Source organism: Fistularia commersonii, chromosome 25 (assembly GCF_037954325.1).
Source record: "Fistularia commersonii isolate RoL2024-O1a breed Wild chromosome 25, RoL_Fcom_v1.0, whole genome shotgun sequence".
NCBI lineage: Eukaryota > Metazoa > Chordata > Actinopteri > Syngnathiformes > Fistulariidae > Fistularia > Fistularia commersonii.
The window spans coordinates 7,935,206-7,957,981 of NC_141308.1; the positions used below are offsets into that span (position 1 = coordinate 7,935,206).

The 22,776-nt window shown below is 42.1% G+C and overlaps 1 protein-coding gene across 4 annotated transcripts in view; it reads left to right on the plus strand.

Moving 5' to 3' along the window:
* Positions 1-12,727: 12,727 nt before the first annotated feature.
* st3gal3b (ST3 beta-galactoside alpha-2,3-sialyltransferase 3b) overlaps positions 12,728-22,776 on the plus strand; it is a 44,256-nt gene continuing 34,207 nt past the window's right edge. For 3 of the 4 annotated variants that reach the window (XM_086173268.1, XM_086173270.1, XM_086173271.1), the window contains exons 1-2: positions 16,062-16,357; positions 20,564-20,709. In XM_086173268.1, the coding sequence (XP_086029394.1) occupies positions 20,601-20,709 (109 nt within the window). In that variant the 5' untranslated portion in view covers positions 16,062-16,357; positions 20,564-20,600. Of the gene's footprint in view, positions 12,747-16,061; positions 16,358-20,563; positions 20,710-22,776 lie in introns of those variants that run through there. The other variant, XM_086173269.1, reaches the window with a different exon arrangement.

A 22,776-nucleotide genomic window follows, 5' to 3' on the forward strand; every position in this document is an offset into this window, starting at 1 on the left:
GACTGTCTATAGTTTTATTTTCATTAGTCTGTTTGCTTTGTATAATGACTTAACGTATGTGGGTTTGCCCGCCTCAATTTGTCTTTCTGATGAAACAACCCAGCGATCCCGGTGGCACTTTGCTTTTTTTTTTTTTTTGTTTTTATTTTGCCGCAAGCCTGCGTCAACATTTCCATCCGGTTTATGAGCGACTAATGTTGGGTCTCTGCTCTTTGCCCTGAGCCGTAGCAAGATGAGACTTGAGTGGTGAGTGTGACATGGGGGCGGATTTGATAAATGGCTCCTGGTGCCCGGTGTCTTTCCAACCACCATAAATTCCAGGTTGTCAGACCTTGCAGATTTATCACTTCATAATATGTGAAAGCTGCATTGTAGTAAAAATATAATTTTATCATATAATGCTTGTCTGCTGTGCTTTGCCACTTGCATTATTAAATGACACAGTAGTAATACACCCCCTCAACCAAAATCCACAAAACCTGAAACCTACAACTACAAACATTCATCTTTGCCAAGGACATGATGTGACTGGTTGTTGGCAGTATTGTGGGTTACAAACAGATTCTGAAGAGAAAAAAGAAAAAGAAAACAATGACAGATATTTCCACTTTATTGTTTGTTTCTAAATCACATATCGTATTTTTCGGATTATACGTCACTCCGGATTATAAATCTCACCAGACAAAAATGCATAATAAAGAACAAAAAAAACATATCGTCGCCCTCTTAAAATAATCCCCTAAATTTTGTACACCCACTTTTCGCCAGTCCCTTACAAGTTTCTCACTAACTTCAAACTTTCTTTCTGCCGCTTGAATGCCGTTTTCTGCTGCATATTTCAGAATATGATTTTCTTTTCGATGCCATTTTTGTTCAGCCCTTCTCAGTTGTTTTTATAAGTTACTGCGAATGCTGAAATGATCAATTTTCATAAGTACAGAAGTCGCAGGTAACCTCTTTTTTTCACAACTCACTTCTACTATGACCCGCCCCCGCTGAATTTTGATTGGTTGGCGTGTGTGTGTGTGGTCGTGTGTGTGTGTGACGATCGATGATATATCAAAGACACACACGCAGACACAGAAAGACACACATCAGAGCAATAGAGCTCAAAAATTTCACACATAAGTCGCTCCGCATTATAAGTCGCACCCCCGGCTAAACTATGAAGATAAACTGTGGCTTATAATCAGAAAAATAAGGTTCATGAACTTTTCCGGGGAAAACAGGCACAATAGTTAAGCTTTGGGAATAATTCCATAAATGATGCCCTTGGTTGTTTTGCATTTCTGAAGTGACCATTTTCAGTTCCTCTCAGTGTTCTTCAGAATCAGAGAAATGTATTCCCCCTCGATCGTATCCTTGAGGTATTTCGTGCTCAGGTATATTTCTGGGACTTTTTAAGATTCAATGATGATGTGACCTTACCATTTTCAGATAGAGATTATGAAACTTGTTATTTTCACATTCCTTGTTTTATGAGACAAAATCGTATTATTTTGACACTCAGGTGTTGGACACAGTGATAGTCAGCTTCTGTTGCTGGAGAGAATTTGCCGGTGAACTCACTTCACTCCAAATTCCTCTGTTATTGTGAGCTGAAGGCCTCAGGTTTCCCCACACTCTAGTAAGTAGCCTACTGGGCCCTTCCTGGCATCCAAGCCGCGCACGACGTCAGCCCAGAGCTCGATCCAACGTAAACTGATCGTTGGCGCGCTCCGCAGGAAGGTGCTCTGACACTGGGAGCCTCCGGTGCAGTTTCACTTTCTTGGCTTTTGATAGTGTCTGGAGCTCAGTGTTTGTATTTTCCGTTTCCCCTTTATTCCTCCAGAATGTGGCGATGGGGTGTTTCACGTGTTGATCTCTTGACAGATATGGCTGGAGCCATAACAGTCGGGTTTAAGCCAAAGTAAATTATCAAGCTCTTTAATGTGCTTACTTACCTGTATTTATTAAATATGGAAAAACCCGTGGGTCTCCTAATCCTGATATCATCCTGTGTGATTCAAAAATAGTGCAGGGAAACTCGACTTTCAGCAGCTGCGTCACATGACCTCGTGAACACTCTCTCAAATTAAATTCAATGAATTTAAAACCTTTATTTTTCCAATAACTTTCCAATATGGGAAAAGCTCTGCCACGGGGCAGCTCTTGCCGGTCTTGTCATTGCCGCAGATGGCCGCCGTGAAATGGAAGGGCTTCGGCTCATATCAGTCAGATTACGCAGGCAACCTGAGGACAAAATAATATCCTCGAAACAAAAACAGAGCTTTGGCCTCAGACATAATAACTCCAGCTCTCGCGTCAGATTGAAATTTCATTCCTGTGGCATAAAAAAAAAGGAATTTTCTACCTATTTGTCAATCTACTGCACATTTTTGGACTTAAGAGGGAACCTGGAGAGAATCCACACAGATGTTTGCTGGATCTAGATGTTAGTCAGTAAAACAACATCTCAGTCTATTGATACACTTTCATTGGTGCAGGACAAATAATATCGATTTAAAAAGCACTGTAACACCACCTGTCACTCAGATGCACTGTTAATCCTAGTGCTGTTTGATTTAAAAAGTGTGGTCAAAACCAAAAAATGTATTAATTTCAAAATAAGATCATATATTTAGTATGTAAGAGGGAGAGATGTATGAATTTAAAGGTTTCAAAGTGTTTATTGTCATATGTACAGTCTGGAAACATGTTTCCGTGCATAATGATATTCTTGTTTGCTGTCCCCAGTGAAGCCAAAATAAGAATGCCATTGATTCATTTCATTAATTTATCACCTGGGACAGGAGTCAAAAAAAAAACCACTCGATATGAACCCTGTGGATAATCTTTGGTGAGATTATGTGTTTACGCTGAAAAGTGAGGACGATAAGAGAGTAATTCAGAATCTAATCCTCAGCAGAGTGATCATCTGTATTATTTAGTACTTCATTATTACATGTAATACATGTTGTCTTCTTCTTCTTCTGTTTTTTTCTCCTTTTGGCTTTTCCCTTCAGGGGTCGCCACGAAGAATTAACCTCCTCCATCTAACCCTGTTCTCTGTATCCTCCTCTCTCACACCAACTACCTTCATATCCTCTCTCACTACGTCCATAAATCTTCTCTTTGGTCTTCCTCAAGACCTCCTGCCTGGCAGCTCCAATTCCAGCATCCGTCTACCAATATATTTACTATCCCTCCTCTTTACGTGACTGAACCATCTCAGTCTGGCTTCTCTGACCTTCTCTCCTAAACATCAAACATGTGCTGTTCCTCTGATAGACTCATTCCTAATCCTCTCCATCCTGGTCACTCCCAAAGAGAACCTCAACATCTTCATCTCTGCAACCTCTAGTTCTGCCTCCTGCCTTTTGGTCATTGTAACAGTTTCTAGTCCATTCATCATCGCTGGTCTCACCACTGTCTTGTGCACCTTTCCTTTTATTCTGGGCGATAGCCTTCTATCACATAGTACCCCTGACACTTTTCTCCACCCATTCCAACCTGCTTGAACCCGTCTCTTCACCTCTTTCCCACACTCTCCGTTGCTCTGGACTGTTGACCTCAAGTACCTGAAATCCTCCAACTTCTTGATCTCCACTCCCTGCAGCCTCACCGTTCCACCTGAGTTCCTCTCATTCACACACATATACTCTGCTGCAACTAACTTTCATTCCTCTCCTTTCCAGCGCATACCTCCACCTCTAGATTTTCCTCAACCTGTTCTTTGCTCTCACTACGGATCACAATGTCATCTGCAAGCATCATGGTCCACAAAGATTCCCGTCTAACCTCATCTGTCAGCCTGTCCATCACCACTGTAAACAAGAGGGGGCTCAGAGCTGATCCCTGATGGAGTCCCACCTCCACCTTGAACTTCTCTGTTACCCCTACAGCACGCCGTACCACTGTCTCACAGCTGGCATACATGTCCTGCACCAGTCTAACATACTTCACTGCTACTCCAGACTTCCTCATACAATTCCAGAGATCCTCTCTTGGCACCCTGTCATATGCTTTTTCTAGGTCTACTAAAATACAATGCAGCCCCCTCTTGCCTTCTCTGTACTTCTCTATTAGCATTCTATAAGCAAATCTTTGACCTACAGTAGCCCAGTTTCCATTGGTTCCCCATAGGTCATCGGTACCAATGGCGGTCTTTGTTAACCCGGGCCTCGACAGATCCGGTATGATCTGGTTATCATCGATTTGTATGTTTGGTTTTGGCAAAAGTTTTACGCCGGATGCCCTGCCTGACGCGACCCTCTGCATTTATCCGGGCTTGGGAGCAGCTCAGGGAGACACCGGGCCGCGACGCCCTGAGGCTGCATTACATGTAATACATGTTGTAGTTTTTGAATATTTATTTAAGGCCCAAACAGAGTTTGTCAATATAATGAACACTGATTGACTGGCAAATCATTTATGTTCGTGGGTCCAGATTTGAAAACAATCGCAAACCACATATTCATCCCTCAACCTACTTTTCGGCAAGACTTAAAGTTCTGAAAGAGTAAGCATTTCCCTCATCTTCATTCAAAATAAGCAAATGGTTAAAAATGTCAAAAAAAATCCAACGAATATACTTCTATCAGAACGGAAACCCAGCAGCCTTCCGTTTTCACACTTTATTTTTGGAAGCAGCGGTACTTCCCTGAAGCAGCTGCTGACAGGAAGCGAGGAGCTACCAAGCTGACTGTCCTTCACCTGCTGAGCCCTTACATATTCACTGCAACTCTCACGCTAAAGTCACATCCTCTCAGCTAGAGCAAAAAAAAAGGGGATTTTTACATGAGGTGCGATTTTTTTTTTTTTTTTCTGGTGACGATAATCACACATTTTCTTTTGTTTTGAGAAAATTCCAAGTCATTGTCAGAAAATTATCGGTTTGCCCTCTTATCTTAGGCTTACACGTCAAGATGGAAGATTTAAGACTAAAGATTTTAAAAACTCTCAACTCACAACAGCTCACATCTTTTAAGACTAGTTTTTAGAGACTTAGGTCATCTCAAGACTTTGCAAAGATTTTGAAAAGACTTGTGCAAAAACTACCACTAGATTCTCTCAGCAATTTGTTGGCACCATGCAATTGTTTTCACTTTTACTATTTCAGTCCAATAATCAGAGTCAGAGAATCTTTATTTGTCCCTGAGAGCCAACTGGATGGTGCAAGGGGTAGTATAGGAGTAGTATAGCAAGATGACTATCTAGAAATATATAAAACAAGTATAAATCCCCAAAAAATAAAGGTAAAATAAAAAATAAGATGAAATTTAGGGGCGGTGCGGCACCGGATGTAGAGCAATCGTCTCTTGAACTGAAAATTCCTGGTTCGATTCCCAGCTCCTCCTAGTGTGTCCAAGAGTTGTTGTGCAAGACACTGAACCCCTAACTGCTCCCCTGGCGCTGGTGGACGGCAGCCTACTGCTCATGGCTCATCCATGATGGGTTAATTGCAGAAAATGAATTTCCCAATGGGGACTAATAAAGGATAAATTATTATTATTATTATTAATTAAAGTGAGGTAACTTAAAGGAGCCTTAAATGAAATGTATTATTATTTTCCTCACCACTCAGTCATGGTACTTTGGAGCCATTCCCCTTCATCCTTGCCGCTAACAAATAGCATCACTGCCACCATCAATGCTATGGCGATTGTTTCCTTATCCTGGTTTTATTGACGCTTATCTATTGGTTTTTGATTCAGTCTTAACAGTGATGTAACGCTAAGATAATTTCAAACGTGTTTGATAGAGTCGAAAGCGCAAAGACTAGAAAAAGACTGACCTATGACTGCGCTAAGACTTCAGATTACCGCCGTACACTAAGCAACAGACATGAACGACTGAGCATGCTGCGACTCCACTAAGACTTCAGTTGAACTTAAGATTTTCTTCCGACTTCGATCTTCCGTCAGCGACTTCAAAAATCGTTAAGTGTGAGTCTGGCTTTAAACGTGCAGTAGGCCTTTCACATCACACATGACAAATAGACAAAGTGTCAAAGTGGCAACATAAATGATGTAAATTAATGTAAATATTTATGTAAATAACTATAAATAAAAAAATAGATACAATAAATAAATAAACAATAGATATAGATATATCTCTACATACATGTAGAAAAGTTCTGGTATCAGTGAAATAGATTTACTTGTTGCCATATGACGGCGGCTGTGATCGTAATCAGCGTAATGTTTGACGGAGCGCGTGAAATTAAAATCATATCATGGGGCAGAGAGGTTCTTTGGATCACAAGTGGATCCTTGCAGTGACTGTCGGGCGTGATGTCTGCTGTATGTGTGTGTGGTTGGGGAGGGGTGTGTCTAAGAGACCCCCAACACAAAGCCATTCAACCCTGAAAACAAACAAATGGTCTTCTTGTGATGGTAAAGCTCAAGTGTGTTTTACCACCTCACTGTTGTCAGTGACAACTGACCCTCAGGTAGGAAAAGACCTCCTTGATCTACAATCCTTGAATACGCTGTCTGCGGTTTACTCCCTTGGACTATGTGCTGCAGCATTACCAATATTTATCTATTTATTTGCAGTTAAATGAGGCTCATTAAAGAGAGAACGGAGCAAACCGGATCGAGGCTGAAAAAAAAAAAATTAACATGTGTTTGCTTTCAGGGTTTAATATTCCGCTGGTAAAAAAAAAAAAAAAAACAGATTCAGAGTGGATTAATGTTGCAGGATATATGAACGTTAAAAGACAGATAGAATCGGTTTCAATTTAACGTTTCCATTGTGTGCGCTGGGATGAAATGAAAGGGCCGCTCTGTGGTCCCTTGCCGAGTACGAGTCTGCAGCATTTAAGTGGATCATCACAGAACAAAGTGATTTTTATGTGGGGGTAATAGAAGAGGGCTTATTATGAGTGAACTCGGAAGGGTCATGTGAATTCACTCGTGCAATTTCTTCCATTCAACCTGTTTTTTTTTTGTTTTTTTTGTCTGTGTTTTAAACATCTGGTAAAGGGAGCGACCCGGCGTAAAACACAGCCTGTCCCGCAAGAGAAAAAAAGTACTATACTCCCCTTTCTCACCGTGTCGGAGGTCAGCCACATGCAGCTAGTTCTGTTTTTAATTCTTGCATTAACGCGGTGAATCATGTCGCCACCCCCGAAGGCCTTTCTAATTCTTAATAGGCCGCCGCAAATAAAAGGTCATTTCTGTCTTTCGGGGAAAGGAGCAGAGCGCTAGAATTTGAGCAAATGGCTCGCTGATTGTTTTCACATCGCTGCTCTGCATGCCTCCGGATACACACACACTCCATTTCTCACCCCCTCTGTGACAAAACAAGTGTGGCTCCTCCAGAACCCCCAGACACACACACACACACACACCTCCCTCCCTCCCCTCTTAGGTATAATTGCAGCCGCCTCAGACGGGTCACACGGTGGTCAAGTGACAAGGCTCCGGTTGCTTTGTGCAGGCCAAGTCGATTTTCAGACATCGGAGTTGAATCAATATTTAACCGGGTCCGCCCACAAGATGAAACAGGATGTGACCTTGCAAAATCCACCGTCAGTCCAACATCTTTGTCAAATAGGACGGTGGTATATTTTAAAACAGAGCGTCCCAAAATGGGGGTCAGTAAGGGTGGACTCAGCAGTTGTGAGATCTCTCAGATCGAGTCGAATTTGAAAATGCCAACAATGAATTCAGCCTAGAAAGCACCAAGGAACGATCTAAAAAAACACACAGTGGTTAGCACTCACAGCGGGAAGGCCCGGAGTCCGATTCCGACTGGGTGTGTGGAGTTTTCATGTTATCCCCGTGTCTGTGCGGGTTTCCGTTGGGTTCTCCAATTTCCTCCAACAGTCCAAAAAGATAATTTGGAGATACTGAAGGGTGATGAGACAGGGGATGGTTGTATGTTGCAGTTGCCATGTCCCATCCCATGCAGAACATCACCGCAGCAGCGAGCAGCATCCAGGCTCCCATAGGTGTGGCTGCTGTAAGCAACACCTATGTGTTGTTTATACTAATTTTATACTGTTTATATTCTTTATTTCTATTTCTTGTTTACTTTAATTTTCTATTTTTATTTTTTTCTGATATTTATATATCTCAGTGATTGCACATTATTGAGGATTCGAGGAACTTTTACTTTCATACCGGCCAGCCTTACAGTATGTGGTATGAAATTTGTACCCAGGATCGGTTCAAGCCTTGAAAAAATATGTAAGAGTGAAAAAAAAGAAAAAGAAAAGCAAAATGTGAACATGTAAACAAGTAAAAGCGACAATTTAGTAAGGCTGAAGTTAGCTCTGTTTGTGCTAAATTTACCTGTGAAGCAAGGAGGTAGTTTTGTACTGCAACTGTTTAAAGTGTCTGTAGTGCAGGTCGATATATAGAGTGTGTGTGTGAGTGTGTGAGAGAGTATATATGTGTGTGTGAGTGAAAGAGTCTACAGAGCACGGCTCGAGTTCAGCAGTTTTACAGTTTCTAGTTGGAAAATTGAGGAAGCCTATTTCTTGAAGCTGTAGAAAAGTGAAGACTCATAGAAACACTGCGGTTTTACGCAAAACTGGAGCTTGACCTTTAAACCTGAATGCCATTATTATTTTTTTTTTGCATCTCCTGTTTCCTTGAGCACATCCTGCCGAGTTTACTCACTCACCCAGAGAAAGCCCAATATCTCAGAGCAATATATGTGTTTCATTTTTCACTTACATATGTAATCACAAATCAGTGGTGCCTTAGAGACACACACACACACACACAGACAGACACACAAGTGTTGATGAAGAGCCCTTTTGTGTTCCTTGACTCCAGGGGGGGAGATTGATACGTAAAAGCTGTCTCTGTCATCATCGCGCTGTAGAGTGAGGAAGATCGGTCTGACACGCCGAGTAACATCAGGGCTCCTTTGGCAGAGCGATAAACTGCCATTGTGCGAAAAAAGAAGGAGCCATAATTTCACGGTGTTAAAAGGGGTCGGGCGGAGAGGAGCGTTATCTTAACATATAAGTTCGACTCAATTGACACAAAGAGTCCCAGCCTCTAGGAGGGGCTTCTGTGGATCCTTTTTCTTGTTTTGATTTTTTTCCCAAATCAATCCAGTGGACATAAATAGCCTCTAATACCGCATGAATCTCCAGACTTCAATAAATTAATTCATACAAGTCATTTCAGCTTAAGGCCATTTGGTGTGGGGTTTCAAATGTTTCTCTTGTGTGAGTCAGCGTTTCCTCCAGGGGCTCCAGATTTCTCCGCCATAAGAACTTTTTTTTTTTTCTCCTGTCACTGTCCCGCGACTGAAAACACCCACTGTTGGTCCTCCTCTGGCGTGGGACAATGGCAGTATCCGCTTCTCTGGGACTAAACGCACAGAATAAATTTCATCATATAAGCAAATGCGTTGTTCGTTCTCGGCTGGACCTGTAATATGGCTCCTTTTTGTTTTTTCAGGACTTCAATCCTGTTCCAATACTGTACGGGATCTAAAAAGAATCCAGCCTGCATTTTCCCATGTTCCCTCTACCTCCTTCCTGTTTCTCATGCTTCCTTTTGTCGAGATTCTATTTCTTCCTGCTCGGGGACAAGTGACCCCTTTGCCTGATGTCAGTTTCCTGAGTGCCATGCAGTTTCATATGCATGAGAAAATCAATCAAAGTACAAATTTAGTACCGACATAACGTGCAAGTTGTCAATCGGATTCACTTTAAACGATCAAATTTGATGATCCTCGCTTCATAGACAAATTTTGCGTCTCAATGTCCTCAAGTTAGATGGGGCATCCTGCAGCAGCAGCAGCAGCAGCAGCGGCAGCAGCAGCAGGGCGGTTGCCGGCCACCGTGTTGCAATCCACATCGCGGTCGTCTCATCGGGTCCTGCCTTTTTTGGCCATCATTCGGCCTTTAACAATAATCATCACCGTCTCGCCGCTAATCTTCACAAAGCTTTCCTGAGTCTTACATTCCCTCCCTTAATACACACAGGGCAGGTTCAAGGGAGGGGACCTTGAATACTCCTGCTTCTGTGTATTCTCAATTACCTCATCCAGAGACGGATAGAGGCCTATCTTATAATCCATCAGACGACGGCAACTTCCCCAAGTGCTACGTGACTTTTCGGTTACGTGACACGTAGCCCATGTCACATTTTGGTTTTTATCCCCGGTGTTTCAAGCGTCTATGAGTCAGACCCTGCACTTTTGGAGTCTCTCTTTCGTTTCCTTTTGTTTTGCCATTAGTTTCAAGGGTACCGTAGGTTATCAGTCATTAAAAAAAAGGCTTCTGTCTGTTTTAGCCACGTAATCATTTTTTTTCTTGTCCGCGGTTGAGTCGAGAGCTTTCTGCCAGGACAGCGAGCCTGATGTAGAATAAGTAAGATAAGAAAAGACAAGCCAAGATAAGATAAGATAAGATAAGATAAGATAAGACAAGTTGGCCTTTATTGATCCCATGACGGGGAAATGCAATTGTCAACGCAGCATTATAAATGTGCAAATAGAAGTAATAGAGAAAAAGAGAAGAAATAAACAACAATACAAACAACAAAAAAAACAACAAAATATAAAACATTATAGACACCAGAGAGATGCCTTTTGATTGGAGGAAGTGCAAAATAGGGATGGAGTTAGCTGGGTGGTGCAGAAAGAAAAAAGCAATTTGGACTGTGGGAGGAAATTGGAGAACCTGGGGGAAACCTACAGGGAAAAATCGAACCAGTGACCAAAAAAAAGCCAAAAAATATCAAGTTTTAACTGTAAGAAATATAGGATGTTTCCGGGAAAATCTCGATCAGCCGCAGGCTGAAAATGCTGATGTATTATACTGTCGCTGATTTGATCACGATCAGCACCAGAATATCCTTTCTTCCTTCACTTTGCTCCCAGCACTTTCCCTTCTTCCTCTGTTTTTTTTCTCATTCCATTAGTCTCCATTTCTTGGAGTAGCTTGATTGACCAAGCGTGCAGATGCTTATAGATGTGTTGCACAGCGGTAGAGTACGGGATTTTACCTCCTTGACCCGCAGTGGCACAAAGGGTTTAACCGTAATTCACCATCCTATAGGGAACTGGGAGTTATGACTGGAGGTAACGACCATATTATTCAGAACTATTATCCATGTGATTATTTCAATTTCAGGTGTTCATTTATACAGATCCCTGGTGCACTTATGCATTTATTCAAAGTTTTGAAAAGAGGTATCATAACCTATTATCGCATGGAATAAAAAAAAAAAACACAACCAGGTTGACAGGTTGAATGTACACTACATCGGTAGTTTAAAAAATAAATAGCCAAGCGAGCAAGTTCATGCAGGAGGCGAAGAAAGTAAAGGTCAAGTTCTACTTATACCTGCCGTATCAGTGCCAGAAATCTATATGCATTCTGTATGCAGTCTAGTTACATGGTCTCCTCCTGCTTTGGCTGGTAATGGACCTGAATTCAACAATTACCTTTTAATAAAAAAAAATAAAACCAAATAAAATAAGATAAAATAAAATAAATGAATGGATAAATAAATATCATGTATGATATTTATATCTATTTAAATATTATATACACAAACAGTGTATGTATATGTGTGTGTGTGTATATATATATATGTATATATATATAAACATACTGTGTATACATACTGTATATAAATATGTATAAAAACAACACACATGCATAAATACTATACATATGACATCACAAAACCCCTGGGAGGTTAAAACAAACAAAGATGGTCCCATGTAGCTTTAAGTCAGCCAGATGAGAAAAATTAATTTTGCAGGAAAAAAACACAAGAAAAGTATTTTGATGAAACCCTTACTAGTGTGCATGCTGAGATATATATATATATATAAGACTAAACTGATGATAAAGAGAGTAATCTGTTTATATGTATTCATTCAGCTCCTTTAGTCGGCCGCTTCGCTGGTGGTACAGACATTTACCTCCTTTCAGTATTTGCACATTGCTTGTCACAACCTGCCTTTCGGTGAAATTCTTCCTCCTGCGCCCACACACACACACACACACACACACACACACACACACACACACACACACACACACACACACACACACACACACACACACACACACACAGAAACACACGTGCACAGGCGCAGCAAAACATTTCAGCAGCACCTTTTCATGACAACCAGTAACCTTGGGAGCTGAGGCATGCACCGTGAGAAAGTTCATTTAACCAATGTGACTTTCTCCTTCTGACTGGCCAGTCCTTCCCCTCACATTTATCTGTTTCCATGCACACATCCTTTTTCTTTTGCTCCTTGGATGCCGCTGGGATAATTGTGTCATTGTTTCTGTTCCATTCCAAGATAAGCACAGCCTATAGGTTTCACCCAAGGAAGTAGTTTTTGTCCCTGGATGATCACATGAAAGAGAAGCCCCGAAATCATCCGAGCAATGTTTCATCTCAAAACATAAGCCATTCTTGGTTCTGCAGCTGCAAACTTGTGTCCTTCATGACTGGACATGCACTGGATGATATTGTTCCCCTTTCACCAGATGGGAAACCGAAGAACGGCCACCAGACAACCTAAATGGTTTGAGGTTAGCTGTTGCCATACTCACGCAGCGGTCTCAAAAAACTAAAGAAAAGTGGTTAAAATTTAACCGAGATCTTTGAAATTATGGCTGCTGTCGCACTTTGTGGGAAGAGGCGCTGTGGCTGACGGCTCTGCCCCAATATGGGGATGTAATATAAGCATACGGATCAGCATTTGGAATTGTTGCTACGGCAAAACCACTGCCCTGATGTGTGAAGGAGCTTCTGAAAACACCAGTGAGTACTAATGTCGTTCAATAATGTGTAATATAATAATTGAATTATATACTGTAACTTCTTTCTTTCTTTATGAATATTGAGAAAGGGTAACGGCGTGTTTTCCGTGCATAAGCGGGTACAGAACAGGTTGTAATGTGCTACTTTATGCACTTTACAAACACAAGTGGGATGATATTAAAAAAAATAAAAATGTGACGAATGTGTTTTTACAATAAATCAGGTGCTTCATGCCATATTCATAAATTAGCTTTAAAGTCACACTCCCAGTGATGCCCTATTCACTATGTATTTAGACAAAGACTTGACTGTCTCTGTCTAAATACATGGTCAGTGTTAGGACACATTAACACGCTTTCCGCTGCAGGTTCTATTCGGGAGAGCTGTTGAAACACTGAATGTATAGTTTGGCGGTTTTCCTGCTGTTAGGCAGGAAACTGTGAAACCTCGTGGCGCTCTGGTGTAATGGTGACGACAAACGGAGTAATGAGGCAGCATCATCTGAAATTTCTGAGCAAATGAAACATTTTAGTCTACGTCTATGTTTTCCTTGAAGTTTTTGCTTGAAGTATGAGAATATGCGATAGATCAGATTAGTCAAATGTTTGGCGAATTCCTCCAGATATAGCCTGGTCACATGACTTGAAACACCTCAGGTCCTTTCATTCCATAGCACTGGTTGCCATGGTAATAGATAAGACCCCTTGAACTTTGGCTCTACTAGTCCAACGACATCAGGTTTTGTCACAGCTCACAAGTTATAAATTCAGGTTGGCGAGCGATCAGAGTTTAAACATTAGCATTTTCAAAATTCAACGCAGGACTCGTGTCACCGGGGTTGGGATGGGAGTGAGGCTGGAGCACAATGTCTTCATCACAACGCTCAGACGGCACGCTTTACAAAAGAAAGAGGACAAATTTAACATCATGATGACCAGCAGGTATAAAATTACATGTCAGGAATGACCGCTTCGGTGTCGAGGTTGAGCTACGTTGAAAAAAAATAGACTGAAAAAAAATATTTCAATGCCGCAGGAGTTCGTAGCTGAAAATCAACCTTGATCACGGGCGCGCAGAAGGGTATTGCTCGAAAAAGGTCTGACATGGGGATCTGATCCTTTGAGCTACTGCGGCGGGTTTGTTACATCCAGTGATTGACTCGACCGTATCGCTGCTGATTATTCTGCTGATTAACCTGCTGTCCACGTGGAACTGAAGACTTCATTTGCACGAAAGTACTTGGGTTGCTTTTATAGCTGTAGCACTAGACTTGAACGGCCTGTTTATTTATACCCTTGACATTTTTAATGGGAGCAGCGGGGCATGTCAGAGCAGAAGATGGAAAAAAAACAAGATTTGGAAAATGTCTCAGTCATGATTCAAGCTCCGGAGGATCAAATTAATGTGGACGTGGCCACATCCTGGCGACTCAGATAAGCTGTAGCAAGTACAATAGTAAGAAACTGAAAAACGCCCTGTCCCTCAGGAACACCATTCCTTACCAACAGGCCGACAAACAAGGAATTGCACGGTGGACATGAACGGTTAGGGGATGGAAAATTGTCGGGTCTCTTGGCATTGTGCTCGCTGACCATTCATCATTCATGGGTTTAAGTGTGATGTAAACACATCGTCTGTGTGCCACCAGCCGTGGACTTCAATGCCAGCCCTGAAAAGCATTATGATCCGGAAACAATCGCTGTGTGTTTGTGCATACACACCAGTGTTTGCTTATGTATTAGATTCTCCGGGCTCCTGCTAATCTCCTGACCCCAGATGGTGAGCAGTGGGTGAGCAGACTGTATTTCCTGCTTGATTCAATATTAATAGATCGGCACGTTACTCTGCCACACTTTGTGGGGTATGATTAGAGGGCCGCTTCCTTTTCTTTCTTCCAGTCTGGCTCTTGGCCAAACACTTCTTATGTGGACTACAAGGCTTGCTGAATGTCAGGGCATTAATAAGATCCAAAGTCTGGGAGGAAAACCAAATTAGCAGAGTAACCTGAGCAGGTGCAAAGGATAGTACAATGGAGTCTGCTACGAGCAGCCACAAGATGCAATAAAACCTCATCGACAAACAAGGTACAGGATGTCGTTTGAAAAAGAGAAAGAGGCCGTTTCAACAGCTGTGAATGTTCGAAGTGGCGCGTGTGATTCAAGGGGTGTCCGTTTGCGGTACGTTTGCGCTAGAGTTTTAACGGAACCCATGAGTCTGACAGCATGCTAAAGGTGTATACGTGTTTGTGAAGGAACGAGGGCCGGGATCTCAAGTGTATTGATGTCTCCTTTACGCTTACATTTGTAAGAATGGCGCTGGTGGTAGGTTTTGGACAATCATGAGAGCTAATGTTGAGAAATTAAGGTTTATAAATCTTCTACCCATGAATCTGGATTGGAAAACAGATTTTTTTAAGTTGCAGAATTGTAAACAATTCATTGACCTCTATTGCGCTCACAAGCAGTGATGTTGTTCGGCTTATCTGTGTTGACACAATCTACGCTAATGATTTGGTTGTCTAGTTGACAGATTCAGGAATGTGTGGTGGCTCACCGGGGGGGCTGTGGCTTCGGTGCTTTTTGGCAGATGCTATCATTTTGATATATTATGGCAGAGCTTGATTCATTTCTGGAGATGTAAAGAATACCATTTTACTGGGAGCTGTATTTTGCATTGTATGTAGAATATTGAAATTGAATCTGTCATTTTACACTTGCGGTAATCATTTCTTTGAATCGTTCAGAAACCAGCGCAGAGCTGCTAGGAGACGCCGGTTAAAGGTGGGACTCTACGATTCAATATTATTGAACGTCCGGCTCTCGGCAGAGACCGGTTCGAGCCAGGGGATACGGCGTCAGGAGATATTTGGCTGATGTTTTGATTTCGGACCTTGAACACTGAAGCAAGACAAATTTAACGCCATGAATTGTGGCAGCGATTTATAACAGGGATGGTGGAAAAGTGGGAGGCCTGCAGGAAAAAGGCCCGGTCATCCCTCTGCATTGGCACATCGCTGCATCCCCTATTATTGCAGGGACACAATGAGCTGTCGCAGCTGCTCGGGATGTTGACTGGGCTTTTATATGCAAAAAGCAAACACGGCTTACAATGCTGGGGATGGGGGTGGCGGTGGGGGATGAGGGGTGGGGGCACCACGTGAAGAAGAAAAAAAAACGATGAAAAGGTGCATTCATTTTAAACCCATTCCAAAAAAAAAAAAAAAAGAGGAGGAGGAGGAGGATGAGGAGGGGGAGGAGAAGGAGAAGTAGGAGGAGTACCTCACAGTTCACAGATACTTCATGTGACCATCGGTGGCTATTTGGCAATCGAACGCCGCTGCTGCTGATGATGTTGATGATGATGATGATGATGAGGATGGAGGAGGTGATGATTTTTCAGCCTTGATGCCCATCCAAGCTACCCAGACAGCGGGGGAAGCGCACAGCCCGTCTCGTGGCTCCGGGGCCGGGTTACTTTAACGGATTTCGCCGCGATGGCTCGGAGCGGGGGCAGACCTCGGTCGTTTTATCGACCACCGCCGCGTCGTTTGAACTAAAGGCTGCCGCTCGGGTCGTTTTCTCAGGCGGAGGCTCCGGGTGCAGGAGAAAAAGGTAATGTTTACGGTCAGCTCTGCCGCCGCGTTGGATGTGGTGACGGTGGGCTCGAAATGTAACACCGGTGGTCTCCCGACGGCGAACGTTTCGACTCAACTAAGCGCAAAGGGGTGACCGAACATTTATGACCGTTATCTTTACTAGACGTCTAAACCACGGTGCCCCCACCCCTAGCCTTCCCCTCTTCCTCCCCGCCCCGCCGGTTGCCTCAGCTGCGGGGTGTGCGGACGGCACGCCGCCGCTGGCGCGCTGCAGGCCCGCACGCAGGATCAAGGCGAATCTCCCACTGTATGCCAACGTAGCGTTGTTAGCATAGCGCCCGGCTAGGCGAAGCTAACGTTTTAAGGTTGGCCGCACAGTATGTGCCGTTTCGTCACCGCTTTCTCGCCACTTCACGCCCCCGTGTAGTTTTAACGAAAATGTTTTAACTTAAAAATGAGGGGGGGGGGGGTGTTTTTTTTTTTTTCAAGCTGACACTATTGGGAGGGGAGTCAGTGTCGGGAGGACGGCGCACCGTAAAGTTCCGTTATGTTTGTTTTGATAGCTATCGCTATTAATTCCTGCCCTGCAAATGGCTCACCTACACGGGTAACGTGTGGAGGTGGGGCTGGCTAATGCTACACAACTTTCGGGTTGGAATTTTATCTTGTCATTGAATGGAGTAAGGTGGCCACCGAGTTTTGAAACTTCAGCCATTTAACCATTAAACTTTTGATGTGGTCTAAGATGATACCGTTGATTTAATCGCGGCGCCTCTACTGCTAACCACGGTTCCAATACACCTCTCTGCCACCGCCGCCACTCCTGTCACCAACCTGACTAGTTACAGTAATATATATAAAAAAAAAAAAAAAAACAAGGTTCGCTAATTTTCCCACTTTAGATCTCCATGTTAACGATTTTGTGTTAGTATGCTATCTTTGGTTATTTTTTTTCGTCTGTTTTTCTCATAACTTGACTCTCCACAGGTGTGCTTGCATGCCTGTGCACTGTCAGATGTTGTCAATATAACAAACCCCTCAGTGATTGCAGTCCGTTTATTTTAAAATTGACTGGTATCTGTTATCCATCCGCATTAATGATTTCCAACCCCAGTTAGACACTGATTAAACCCACTTGTTATGTATGTCTTGTTAAACAACACATAAAACCAAGTTTGATGTGATCCAGGAAGTGCCTCTTTGTTTTAGTTTTCCGATTTCAACCCTGAGAATGGCATCATGTGGAGGATGAACTGCTTTGAACTGCTGTTTTGCAATGAGTGAAATCAGAGATATTAGTGTTATGTCCGCGCAGGGTTGCTCATACACCTCATGGTGTAAGAAGACCTTCTGCCTCTCAAGCCATTGTTGCTTTACCCCCAGTTGTTCCGTACCGGTTGAGAATAATATCCAGTGTTACACACATTTAAACATGTTGTATACAATAGTTTCTTTTTTTTCCTAATATAAGGAAGTCATTCGTCAACTACTGTTCTTTTCCTAAATAGGGAAGCTGCAGGTTACACTGAGTTAGATATCTGCTTACACGATGTTGCGGCAAACTGCTCGGGACAGTTAGCTGGGCTTATTCAAGATTGTAGCCACGCCGCACAACTGCAGATAACGGTCCAATCTGCGGTCTTCACTATCAACGATGCACACCAGGTTAGTTGCGTTAGATTTTATGCGTTCGAATAATGTGTCAGTTGGAACAAAAACGAACTTGCTCCAGCAGTCGTTTATCATGAAAAGTAGTTTAGTCTCAAGCGAATCAATAGTGATAGTTTGGGATTAATTATGGTCTTTTTTTTTCATGTTCTCTTGCTATCTGCAAGTGTTCAGGGTGTGGTTTCCTGTGATGTCGAAAAGATCTTTCTCGAAAGGGCGATTAACCCTCAACGCTAAAAAAATACATGCAGAGGTGAAGTGTGGAACTCAAATGTCTTCTGTATAAACTTGGAGTTACAACCATTTTGACGATAACCAGCTTTGTCGCAGGTTAATAATACAGTAAACATAGTTGGACATTCATTTAATTTGTGTTTTTCTACTTGCACTTTGTGGATCTCATGCATGTATCTCCTCAGGTAGCCAATTTACTAACTCATGTGTTCTCTGAAGTGGAACATGGGTTGTGTCTTTTAAAGCAACAGCCACTTGTAAAGTTCAGAGAATATGTGTGAAATAAAACAATGTACATTCTTTTGTTTTATAGCCCCCCCCCCCCCGCAAAAAAAAAACACACACACACAACTAATTTGGCATAATTCTAAAATGAACATGTTTGTCACGGATTTTCATCGTTTCAGAAAAACAAATGTCAATGTGAAGTAGTGCAGGTTACTGGAATCACCCCGTGGCTGAGATACAAGTATCTAGTAACATCCAGCTGAAAATTCATTGCAGTGCATCCCACTTTGTGTAACATGCTGGAAGCAGCTGCAACAGATCATTATCATTTGGGGTACCAAAGGACATTTATTTATATAGAATATAGTCTGTTTATTATAATAAAAACCATCAGGTTTCAGACCATCCAGCTGTAAATGGAGAGCAGTTTTTGTAAATAATTCTCTCAGTGAAGCTGTAGAGACCGCCTCTGCTGTCTCACCACTTCAGCACAGTAATTTGAAGTGTTTCGCAGAGTGTGTTTTCTGAAGGGTTGTCTTTAACGGAGGCGACTCTCCATACTGCAGGCATGCTAACATGAGCATGTTTGTGTGTGTGTGTGTGTGTGTGTGTGTGTGTGTGTGTGTGTGTGTGTGTGTGTGTGTGTGTGTGTGTGTGTGTGTGTGTGTGTGTGTGTGCGTACGTGCTTGCATTTGCTCGCAACCAACAATGTGATATCTGCATCATTGCCGACTTTGGTGGTTTAAACCATCATTATATTGAAATACTATCACTAATTTTTGGACTAAATCAGGATTATTTAAACTTGCCAAGTATATTGTTTTTAATTTAAAATGTTACCATTTACATAGGAGCCATAAATCAGTATGCGATTACATTTTAACTCACAAAACCCAACTCCAATATAAATTGAGATATTCGTTATTGAACATTTGAAATGAGTGGCATTGAAAAATCAGTATTGTTCCAATTATGACAGAATTGCAAATTAGAAGCAGTGATAAATGTCGATGTTTTACATTTGCATGGATTACATTAAATTATTGATTATATGATAATATTTGGGTGACACGGTGGTGCAGTGGTTTGTCGCTTTCGCTAATTGCAAGAAGGTCCCTTGTACGCGTCTTCTGTATGGAGTTTGCGTGTTCTCCCCATGTCTGTGTGGGTTTACATAGTCAGACCAAAAATATGCATTAAGTACATTGGAGACACTTAATTTGCCCAGATGCGTCAGTGAGTTATTGAATGGTTGTACGTCTCCAAATGTGTCCCTGTGATATACTGGCAGACTTGTCCATTGACAGCTGGGAAAGGCTCCAGCCCACCTGCGTCCCTGAGTGCAGGATAAGTGTTATGGATAATGAATGAAAGGATAATGGTGTGTTGATTCTGGTCAATGTGATGTTACATCCCTTTGGTTCATGTGAAAATCCCTGGCCCCGGCTTATTGACAGGTTTTTCTGTGAAATAAAGAATATATACAATGTTTTTTTTTGTAGCGGCAGCCTTTTAACAAGATAAATGTTTGAAAATAACCTTTAATCGTCTAATTGCTCAGCCTGTCATATTTTAATGGTTGAAACAATATTGCACTATCACATTTGTATCTCTTTTTTTGGGGGGGGGGGTCTTCCATGTAATCAGAAAAATTGGCGGAACAGCAAGTTCTACCCTCTCCTCCCCAGTCAGTACGGATGCCTCCCCCGTTCTATATTTAGGCTCTGCGATGCCGGAGGCTGTAGAGCCCAGCATAGATTGTATGGTCCTCAATGAGAGATTATAACCTATAACCAGGGATAATTGGAAATTCAGTCATGGTGAAACCATCTTAAACCGCGTCTGACCTCCTGTCCGATTCTCAGATTGTCTCCTACTTACTCATTTTCCCTCTGTCCTATTGTGTGCTTTTTCCTGCATCCCCCCCACTCCCACTTCTGTTGACACATATCCCTCTTTCATTGTTGCATCTGACATCTTGACGCTTCCCCTTGTCCTTGAATTTTCATTTTTTTTCTACTGCTGGAGAGTGAATGTCTTATTTCGGACCCATAAAAAAACGTAGCGCGTTTCTCTCCTTTGGTCTCCTCAGGTAATGACCTGGATGGTAACGTGAATGACTGCAGACCATGAAGCCCACACACAAGCTGCTGTTCGTTCTGTGTCCCATGCTGGTCCTGGGCTTCATTTACTACTCCTCTGGGAAGCTACATCTGCACGTATGGGGTCAGAAGCCTCGTAAGTGACATCACCAGTACGACTGCAACATTTATCCATCACTCAGTTATCCATCCGTCAGCCTTTTGAAACCTGCTGTTTTTCTTTGTGTTAAACAAGTCTGTCTGTCCTTACTGTCTGTTTCACTGTTTGCTTCTGTTTCACTGTTTGCTTCTGTGCACTGTTTGCAAGTTAACTTCCTGGTTTTCCTATCTGTTTTCTCATTTCATAACATTGTCTTTATACTGAATCATGACCATGTTAAGCTGTTTTTTTCTCCAAACCTTTCTGTCTCTGGCATTCAATTAGTATTCACTTTCCCAGTGCACCGGATGCTGCAGGGAGAATTTAATCAGATTTCACTGCACAGCTAATGCTTGCTTTTGTACATAAAAGCAGCGGATACACTAATGTAGGACGAGACGCAGATGTCATTGAACAGACAGCCGGCCCGCAGAGCTTTGTAACATCGTGCAGCTACATTTTAACCAGAAGAGTTGCCTCCTTACAGCGTTTTAAGATGTCTTATTACCTTGTTGTCTATGTTGAAGAAGAAGATGAAGAAGAAGAAATGGCATACGTAGGTTTCAGAACCATAAAGCACACAAAGAAAACTGAAAATTTTGTAATGCAATTCACTAGATTCTCCGACTTCTTCTCCTGACTTGAAAATTTTGCAGTTTTGGCTGTCCTGAGGTGTTTGTTTTTTTTCCCCCCAGCTTACAGAAAACAAACAGTTGCTGTGGAGACACATTTTCAGCAGCTTGTCGTTTGGACTTGTCAAGTGTACAATCAGAACCAAACTGTACATTTATAACCAATGATTACGTTTTAACAAGCAATTACCAGCAGAGGGGGCTACAAGGTTTCTGTGAAAAACAGAAAACTCGCGGCATAATTCATAGCCATAGCTCACGTTTGAGAATACGTTCTTGTTCAATGATAGTGTATTGAATTTATCAATGTGTCAATTTGGAGAAGAATGGTCCATTTGGCCTGTATTTTTTCTTATCTCACAATTCGCTTTAGTAAATGTCTAAATTGGCTTTTTTTGAAACCTAAAGGCTGTTATTATGGCAGGCCTAACCACTTTGTATTAATTTGAGGCTGAAAGAGAACTGCTCGGATCCTGATGGCGAAACTGCCATCTGTGTGCAAGACTTATTTTAAGTTAGAGGGATAATTTTAGTGGCTTGAAGAAATGATGATTCATGGTCTAGACGGGGTGATTTTGTTTTCCCATTGTTTATTTGGATTTATTGTTAGGAGTGATATACAGACTTGCCCATTACTACTTTTTCATGGTCTTAAAAGATTAATTGCCAATGTTCTGAAGTAACCCTGACATTCATCTATTCACTTTGTAAACATTCCTTCTGTGAATGTGTTCATGGTGGATATAAAGTTTATATGTTGACAAATTTCTGCAACATAGTGTCACATTTAAGATTTGTAACTAGGTACTGATTCTTTATCATAAAAACGTCTGTAGTCTTGACTTGTTAAACACACTCTCACAACGTCTGCCTTTTAGTTCACACTTCAAAGAAATAATGTCAGTTTCTATTAAGTACAAATCAGGCGCTGATCAGTAGAGGAGTCAAGTCAGGGGCCAATTTCCAGATTAGTTAGTTAATCTGTCTGGGATACATCCATCCACTGTCTTGATGCAGTTGATTTTCTAGTTGACGATGACAAAGCAGCGCCATCGGCAATATAAAACAAGGCCTAACACCACTGCAAGAAATCGCACCTCTACGCTGATGTGTCACATTGCAATTACACGGCCAGAGGAGGGCTTCTTTTACAGTTGCGCTGGAATTTCTTCGAGCCCTCGAGCCAACGTCGAACATTTTAGAGTCAGTGCCAACAAATATTGTACTGGTAGACTTACTGAAATCATTCGTGGAAGCTCAAACCAGAGGAGAAGATAGTACGGAAAAGCAGTCAGCGTTATCATCATGTCCACTTTAATTTGTAATCAAATGCAGATTATCCATAGTTTAGGCATATGTAGTTTTACCAATGCCTTTAGAGACCTTTCGGCAGTGTTGCTCCATCCACACCATGAGGTTGCTTGCGAGATTC